The sequence below is a fragment of the Mastomys coucha genome, unplaced genomic scaffold (genome assembly GCF_008632895.1).
Source record: "Mastomys coucha isolate ucsf_1 unplaced genomic scaffold, UCSF_Mcou_1 pScaffold18, whole genome shotgun sequence".
Lineage (NCBI taxonomy): Eukaryota > Metazoa > Chordata > Mammalia > Rodentia > Muridae > Mastomys > Mastomys coucha.
This window is the reverse complement of record NW_022196900.1, coordinates 101,090,370-101,099,714: the sequence shown is the minus strand read 5'-3', so window position 1 is coordinate 101,099,714 and position 9,345 is coordinate 101,090,370. Positions and strand designations below refer to the sequence as shown.

General features: G+C 42.3%; 1 protein-coding gene across 2 annotated transcripts in view; it reads left to right on the top strand.

The window, feature by feature from the left end:
* Positions 1-9,345, top strand: part of CUNH1orf158 (chromosome unknown C1orf158 homolog) — a 20,567-nt gene that overhangs the window by 8,791 nt on the left and 2,431 nt on the right. The window contains exon 2 of one of the 2 annotated variants that reach the window (XM_031379396.1): positions 5,954-6,067. The exons of the other annotated variant lie outside the window; for it this stretch is intronic. Coding sequence (XP_031235256.1) covers positions 5,954-6,067 — 114 coding nt within the window. The remainder of the gene's footprint in view (positions 1-5,953; positions 6,068-9,345) is intronic. 2 annotated transcript variants of the gene reach the window in all.

Genomic DNA, 9,345 nt, shown 5'->3' with positions numbered 1-9,345 from the left:
TTTTTTTGAGGATAGAGGCAGAAAACTATGAAAACAGACATTTGCTAATTGAAAACATCCACAGGGGCTGGAGAAATGGCTCAGTATGGGAAAGTGCTTGCTTGCCATGTGTCATACCTTACTTTCTGTGGTTGTGATAAATGACTAACCAACAACAGCTTAGGGAGGAAAGGTTTTATTTGGCTAACGTGTCCCAATCGCAGACAAGTCAGGGCAGGAAGTCAATGAGGAGGAAGGGGTGCTGCTTGTTGGCTTGTTCCCTGTGGATTGCTCAGCTTCCTTTTCTATATAGCCCAGGACCACCAAGGTTGGCACTGCCCACAGTGGCATGGTCACCCACATCAATCATTAATCAAGAAAATACTCGCACAGACTAGTCTACAGGCCAATCTGATGGGGGCATTTTCTCAATTGAAGTTCCTTCTTTTCAGATGACTCTAACTCAGTGCCCAGTTGATGACACCTAGCAAGCGCATCATGTAAGACTGATGACCTGAGTTCAGATCCCAGGAGTCCTTGTAAAAGCTGGCTGTGGTGGCAAGTGTGTGACCTCAGCACCTATACCCAAAGGGATGAAAAAAGACGAGTATCCTCCAAAGGTTGCAGGCTAGCCCAGGGTGTATAGTGCAGTGGCCAAAAATTAGAGACAATCTTTGAACAGAGGAGAAGGCAAGGAGTGACACCAGATGTTGTCCTCTGACTACCACATACACAACATGCAAACATGGGACAGGACACACTCTACACCTCACATACACAAACTACATACACCATACACAACACACTTACATAAAGCCTAGACAAACCATACACACTACATAAACCATAAAAACTCCATACACTATACACTCCACACACACCACACAGACCATACACACCATGTACACTGCACACACCATATATATACACCATGTATTAGACACATCATATACTCTACACAGACATCATACATTTCACACATATATACACACACTACACTATACTACACCATATAATGCACTCATGCTATACACACTCACAAGCACTAATAAATATTTTTAAAAAGAAAAAATGGACAAAATCCAGAGTCCATTGATAGAGTAAGAAAAAAACATTAAATGAAAGTGAGAATCACTATACTAAAAAATTATTTTCTGAGATTTGATTTTTATTTTCATATATGTAATCATATGCCACATGCATGCAATGCTGTGGAGGGCAGAAGAGGCCATAAGAGCCCTGGGAACTGGAATCACAATAGGTCGTGAGTCTCTGGCATGGGTACTAGAGGCTCCCTTCTTCTGCCAGAGCAGCAAATGCCCTTAGCCACTAAGCCATCCATCTCTCCAGCCCCTAGAAAAACTGGAAAATCAATATTTAATGAACAATTTCCTAGAAACATGCAATCTATCAGACTGAATTCTAAATAAATAGAAAAGCCAGAGATACATATATAATTAATTATCAGGAAACTGGATTTGTAATCAAAATCTTACAGAAAACTCCAAGACAGAGAACTTACTGGAGAACTTCATCAAACAGGGAGAAAAAAAAAGAGAGGGAAAGAAAAAAATAACACTGGTGGCTGGAAAGAAAGCTTAGCAGTTAAGGTGGCTCTTCTAGAGGACCTACTCATGTGATAGCTCCTGTGGATCTGTAACTCCAGTTCCAGGGAATACAATGTCACCCTCTTCTGGTCGCTGTGTGCATGTACATGGTGAACAGGCACATTTGGGCAAAAGACTTAGGTATTTTATATATAAAATTAAAATTAAAATAAAAGTACTAAAACCAATCCTTCTCAAATACTCTCCAAACTTTGAAGAAGAGGAAATAAAATGAAAAAAAACAAATAAAGCCATCATTACCCTGATATCAAGGCAAAGATGTGAGAAAAAAATCAAATCAATAACCTCTTAAGAATAATGGTGCAGGGCTGGTGAGATGGCTCAGCGGGTAAGAGCACTGACTGCTCTTCCGAAGGTCCTGAGTTCAAATCCCAGCAACCACATGGTTGCTCACAACCACCCATAATGAGATCTGATGCCTTCTTCTGGTGTGTCTGAAGACAGCCACAGTGTACTTAATTATAATAATAAATAAACCTTAAATAAAAAAAAAAGAGAGAATAATGGTGCAGTAGGTTGTGGTGGCAGATGTCTATAATCCCAGCACTCAGAAGTCGGAGACAAGAGGATCAACAGTTCACAACCTGCCTGAGTTACTGTATGAAAAAGGAAAATGCAAGAGCTAGCCCAGTGGTTAGAGCCCCGTCCACCTTCCTCCTAGGCAGGAGCATGCTGAATTTGGGGCCTGCCTGAGCTCTATACTGAGACCTTAATGCAGAATAAAAAAGAAAGGAAGGAAAATGAAGGGCGAAAAGAAAGGAGGAAGGCAAAAAAGGAGGGAAGGATGTAGAGAGGGAGGAAAGAAAGAAAGAAGGAAGGAGAGAGGGAGGAAAGAAAGAAAGAAGGAAGGAAGGAGAGAGGGAAGACAAAAGAGACAAAGGGAAAGCAAGACGGAGAGAAAAGAATACAGGGCCCCACAGACAACAAACTCCAGGCAACAAATAGTCATGAGAGCTATTCAAAGAGACTTCTTCAGGGATGAGCCTCCGATTGGTTATCTAATGTCAGCGGTCACCCCTGAAATCATATACACACAAGTAGCACTAAATGTACTGGGCAGGCTGTATTTATACATTTAGGTAGGTGTGTGCATGCATGGGGCAGGGAGATGCGGAGAAGGGTGTGTTTGTGAGTGAATGGGTATCTTATATAACAACAGTTTTTAAAAAAGAGGCCATGATTTCTAGAGTACACATATAGGGGTACACGATGGGGGTTGGAAAGAGGAAAGAGAAGGGGGATGTTTTGTTTCAATTATACAAATAAAATATAAATTTAAAAAAAAGAGAGAGAAGAGAAGGTGGTTACCAAGAGGGTTCCGTGGTGATTGCTGCAAAGCGTTATGGCCTGAGTTTGATCCTCAGATCCCACAAGAGAAAACTGATTCCCAGATTGTCCTCTAACCCCCATGCATGCATCAGGCACATGTATACACAACACGTCCCCCACCCTGTCAAATAAATCCATGTTAGAATTGTTTTTAAGGGACTAGAGAAATAGCCTAGCAGTTAGGAACGTGCATTGCCCTTCCAGAGAAACCCAGTCTGATTCCCAGCACCCACATCAGGCAGCTCTCCCTGCCTCTACATTTCTAGCTCTCGAGAGACCTGATGCTAATGGTCTCTTCAGCCACCTGTACATATGCACACCCAGACATACACACAATTACCATAATAAATAAAAATTAAAAATAATTTTTTTTTTAAAAAAAAATGGAGCTGGAGAAATGACTCAACAGTTAGATGCCTAGTTGTTCTGAGAACCTGGGTTCAGTTCCTAACACACACACAGAGGCTCACAATTACCTGCAACTCCAGTTCCGGGGATCCAGTGTCTCCTTCTGACCTTTAAAGACATTGGGCATACATGTGGTATGTGCAGGCAAAATACTCATACACATAAAATAAAAATAAGTAAATCTACTAAGGAAAGGTGTTTTTGTTTATCCTTGGAGAATTTCTACAATATATTTTAATGATAAAAATAAGTCTTAAAAAAAAATGTAAGTTCTAAGGAGCTGGAAAGATGGCTCAGTGCATAAGACTACTGGTTGCTCTTCCAGAGATCCCAGGTTCAGTTCCCAGCACATAGATGTCAGCTCACAACTGTCTGTAATTACAGTTCTAGGGGAATATGAAAACCACTATATAAATATTTTTAATATATATTAAACTTAACTTTAAAAGTGTTTTTAAAATTAGAGAGAAGAGGAATAAAGAGAATCGAACACGACCACATGAGCTGCCGGCTCTTCTTCCATATATAACCTGAAAAGAATGAAAACTAAGGGCTGGAGAGATGGCTCAGTAGTTAAGAGCACTGACTGTTCTTCCAAAGGTTCTGAGTTCAATTCCCAGAGCCACATGGTGGCTCACAACCATCTGTAATGGGATCTGATGCCCTTGTCTGGTGTGTCTGAATACAGTGACAGTGTACTCATGTACATAAAAGAAATAAATCTTTTTAAAAAGTGAAAACTGAGAGGGCTGGCAAGATGGCTTAGCGAGTAAGAGCACTGACTGCTCTTCCGAAGGTCCTGAGTTCAGATCTCAGCAACCACATGGTGGCTCACAACCATCTGTAATGAGATCTGACGCCCTCTTCTGGTGCGTCTGAAGACAGCTACAGTGAATTACACTGGAGCAAGCTGGGCCGGAGCAAGTGGAGCCAGAGCAAGTGTGGCCAGCAGAGGTCCTGAGTTCAATTCCCAACAGCCACACACATGATAGCTCACGGCTATCTGTATAGCAACAGTGTATTCATATACATAAAAATAAATAAAATAAATCTTTTTTAAAAAAGTGAAAACTGAGATTCAGCAGGATGTTGCTGTACCCACATGCAGAGCAACATTATCCACATTTAGCCAAAAGAGAGGCATGCAATGCATATACTCACCCATGGATGCATGGATAAAGAAGATATGCCAGGTCATACAATGCGTATACTCACCCATGGATGCATGGATAAAGAAGATATGCCAGGTCACACAATGCGTATACTCACCCATGGATGCATGGATAAAGAAGATATGCCAGGTCACACAATGCGTATACTCACCCATGGATGCATGGATAAAGAAGATATGCCAGGTCACACAGCCTTCATGAGGAAGGAGATTCTGTATATCCTACCACATGGATGAATCTTGAAGACATAAATGAAATGAGTCAGGTATAATAGGACAGACACTATGTGACCCCTTTTCTGGGTATCTAGAAACTGAAAGTAGCATGGCCGGGGTAGCAAGAATGGGGAGCTGGTGTTTAGAGTGTGGACCTTCTGGATAGGAATATCGGGGGGACTGGATAACAATGTGAATGTACCTAATGTCGTTGCACTGTACAGTTAAAAATGATTGCAATTTAGCCAGGCGGTGGTGCCACAAGCCTTTAATCCCAGCACTCAAGAAGCAGAGGCAGGAGGATCTCTGTGAGTTCAAGGCTAGCCTGGTTTACAGAGTGACTTTCAGGACAGGGCTACACAGAGAAACTCTGTCTCAAAAAACCAAAACAAGCCAGAAAGAAAAAAGTAAGGGAAGGAAGGAAAAAAGAAAGGAAGGAAGGAAGGGAGGGAGGGAGGGAAGGAGGGAAAGAGGGAGGGAGGGAGGAAGGAAGGAAGGAAGGAAGGAAGGGAGGAAGGAAGGAAGGGGTTAGAAAATGAGGAACAGAAAGGAAAAAGGAAAGGAAGAGACTTACAGCATAGAACAGCAGTCAGTTATTGTTGAATGGCCCTTTCATGGGGGTCACATACTAGATAACCTGCATGTCAGATATTTGTTATGATTCATAAAAGTAGCAAAATTACAATTATAACGGAGCAGTGAAATTTAGAGTTGGAGGTCACCACATATCATACATATTAATTTTATTAAAGTGTTTTAGCATTAGGAAGGTTGAGAACCAGCAGCATGGAGGAATGTCAAGGACAAAATGAGAAAGCCCAGATCCGGGCTGGAGAGATGGCCCAGTGGTTAAGAGCACTGGCTGTTTTTCCAGAGGTCCCGGGTTCAATTCTCAGCTCCTACATGGTAACTCACAACTGTCTGTAACTGCAGTTCCAGGGGACCAAACACCCCTATACACATACATGAAGGTATAACATTAAGGCACATAAAATAAAAATAAAAATTAAAAAAAAAAAAAAAAGAAAAAGAAAGGACAAAAGAAAATGGCCAAGTGAGTCTGAGACAGGATCTGAGCCCCTTAGCTCCTGCTTTTCCTGTGTTATTTGGGGTCCTGAACTTTTTTATTTACTCTCTGACTGCTTATCTTCTGATGGGGGACAAAGCAGGGGTGTGAGAGGCAGTTTCACAGACGTTCTCATGAATGTATGTTCTTTTCCAGTTCACCAAAGCCACTGATCACACTCCGCAGTGCATTCACAGGAAGGACTATGTTCCCATCTCAGGCCACAGAGCAGACTACATTTCCAGGTGGTATACGAAAAGGAAAGCGGAGGTAAAGTGACATTTATTAGCAGGTGGGAGTGTTCCAGAGGCTCTGGGATGCTTCTAGGCACAGCAGGGAGGGTCATCTTCTGCCAGACAAACCAGACAAGCTTGCCACCATTCATCCATAGGACATAGTTGTGCTCAGTGCTGCCACACTCTGAGAAGCCTAAGTGAGAATCCTGAGTGTTTTATTTTGCCAGCCTGTTGTCTCCCCATCCCATCTGCCTAGCACCTGTCTAAGCTCCGGCAGGTGGGAGGAAGGAGTGAAGTGTGGTTTGTGAGAATCAGAGTATTTTAGTGTGAGGAGGGACCCTGGAGATCAGCTATTTAGAATCCAAAGGCAGGTAACAAACTCTTTCAAATTGTGTGGCTTAATGATCAAGGAACAAGTGAGTGGCTTTTCTATAAATCAGACTATGCATGTATCTCTCCTTTTTTTTTTTTAAGCTTAAAATATTATTTGTTCTCCGGGCAGTGGTGGCACACGCCTTTAATCCCTGCACTTGGGAGGCAGAGGCAGAAAGATTTCTGAGTTCGAGGCCAGCCTGGTCTACAGAGTGAGTTCCAGGACAGCCAGAGCTACACAGAGAAACCCTGTCTCGAAAAAACAACAACAAAAAAATTATTTGTTCACTTGCTATGGGGCACACCTATGGATGTGTGCATGTGTGGAGGTCAGAGCACAATCTTCAGGGATCAGTTTTCTCCTTCCACCATGTAGAAACTGAGGACTAACCACCAGTTTCCAGGCCAGCAGCAAGCAGCTTTACCAGCGGAACCATCTCTCCAGCATGACTTAATTTTATTTCATCACGAACTGCAATTCTTTTCATTTTAGTCTGAATTGAAGTTCCCAGAAAAAAAAATAATAAAAAGTTATATCTATGTTAAAGAGGTTCTACAAGCCTGGCTGACTGACCTAAACTTCCTTATTGTAACATTTTGGAATGTTTCAGATATAGAGCCAACTTATTTAAGGCTATCTTTAGTCCCCTTAAATGCTACTCATTACACTTGTGTCTGACCTAACAGCCTGGGAAAAGCTTTTGGTTTTTGTTGTTGTTTTGGTTGTTTGGTTGGTTGGTTTTTTGGGTTTTTGTTTTTTGTTTTTTGTTTTTTTTTTCCGAGACAGGGTTTCTCTGTGTAGCCCTGGCTGTCCTGGAACTCACTCTGTAGACCAGGCTGGCCTGGAACTCAGAAATCTGCCTGCCTCTGCCTCCCAAGTGCTGAGATTAAAGGTATGCGCCACCACTGCCAGGCTGGGAAAACCTTTTGAAATGCATTAAGTGAGCTTCCACCTACCCAAAGCTGAAAACTTCATCAGACAGCATCTGAGACATGTAGCAGAGATTTCTTCATTTTGTTATAACCCACCTACCTGATGGTACAACTCATGTACTTAGAAAATACTTTGTTTTATGGCTTTGTTTTGTTTTGTACCCATAAAAACCTTCAGAAAAGGGCTGGAGAGATGGCTAAGCAGTTAAGAGCACTGATTGCTCTTCCAGAGGTCCTGAGTTCAGTTCCCAGCAACCACATGGTGGCTCACAATCTTCAGGAGATTCTAGGTTTTATGGCGTACACCTTTAATCCCAGTACCCAGGAAGAAGAGACAGGTGGAGCTCTATGAATTTTAGGGCAGAACGGTCTACATGGGGGGGGGGGTGGTCCAGACCAGCTGGGGCTACACAATGAGGCATGGTCTCAAACAATAAAAGCAAACACCACCAACAATAAAACAAAACAAGACCTTCATGAGGGTCAGCTGGCAAGGTAGCTCCAAGCCTGATATTTCTTCACTTGAATGTTCCTTGGTGAAAGGAGAGAATCTAAGGTTTGCAGGTTGACTTTTGATCTCGACATGTTTGTATGCACACACACACATACACACACACACACTTATACACACACACACTCTTATGCAAACTGTTTGGCTTTTTTTCACATAAATGCAAAAAAAACAATTTAAAAATATAGAATCTTTTTTAAAAATTCATGAAACTGTTTCTACATACAACCTACTATTCTTGGCAACCTGAACTTGTGCTCCCAAGCCCTGGTCAGTCCTATTGAGTTCAAGTACAAGCTATCTTTTATTCCCTTTGAGATAAAATTCCATTCGAGCTGGCTTTTGCAATGACACTCTCAGAGATTACTCTCTTCTGCCTTTGGGAAAGTCATATCATGATAAATGGTATCAGGCTCTCTGTTGGCATCCTGGGGACACACTAGCATACATATATGGGCTACACTGACATCTCCAGACTGCACACACATCTCCACTCTACACTGCTATCCCTAGCTGTGTGGGCATCCTCAGACAGTGCCACATCTCTAGGGCATGTCGATGCTCTTGGTCTCTTGTCCTTCACCACTGCTTCGTGCAAGGAAGACACACCAAGGTACTTTAACTGAAGGAAACCAGGATCAGAACCCACAGCCTGGGGCTCCGAGTCCCCAACCACCCTTAACCTTGATCTTCCATATCAGATTATCATAACACAGCTTCTCAGCCTTTGGATATGATTACGTGTAGAGCCAGAAGAGACTTTTGGACCCATTACAAACCTTGATCCCAAACTAGTAGTTTAATACGTTAAAATGAATAAACTCCAGGGGCATCAAAAATTAATAAATTCCAGGGGAGGGAGAGGTGGCTCAGTAGTGAAGAGACCTTGTTGCTCCAGCAGAGGACTTGAGTTTAGTTCCCAGCACCTATGTCTGTAGACATACAACCCTCCTTAACTCCTGTTGCCGATGGAAATGGTTGACTCCCTCTTCTGAAGAGCTTGGGCATTCTCCTCCCCAACCTCAACACACACACACAAACAAACAAACAAACAAATAAATAAATATAAAATACATATTTATTTAAAAGTTCCCCTGAAGGCCCAGCAATGGTGATGCACACCATTAATCCCAGCAATTTGGAAGCAGAAGCATGTGGGTTTCTGTGATTTCGAGGCTAGCCTAGTCTACAGAATTAAAAAACTTCCAGGGCTGTTACAAAGAAAAAGCATTTCTCAAAAAAAAGCTACCTGACACCCCACTACTACCTACTACCACCATACACCCCCACACAACCAAACAATCAGAAATTCCTTCTTCAAGGTTCTCTCTGTTCCTGAGGATTTACCCTCTCTCAAGGTTGATAAACTGCCCTTGTCCTGCTCTCTGCTTCCTCTTGTGGCCATATGTGGCATTGCATGCTCCCTCACGTGAACAGAAGGGTCCAAGAAAAGGGTTTGCCACTGTATCGGGTTTTTTTTGTTTTTGTTTTTGTTT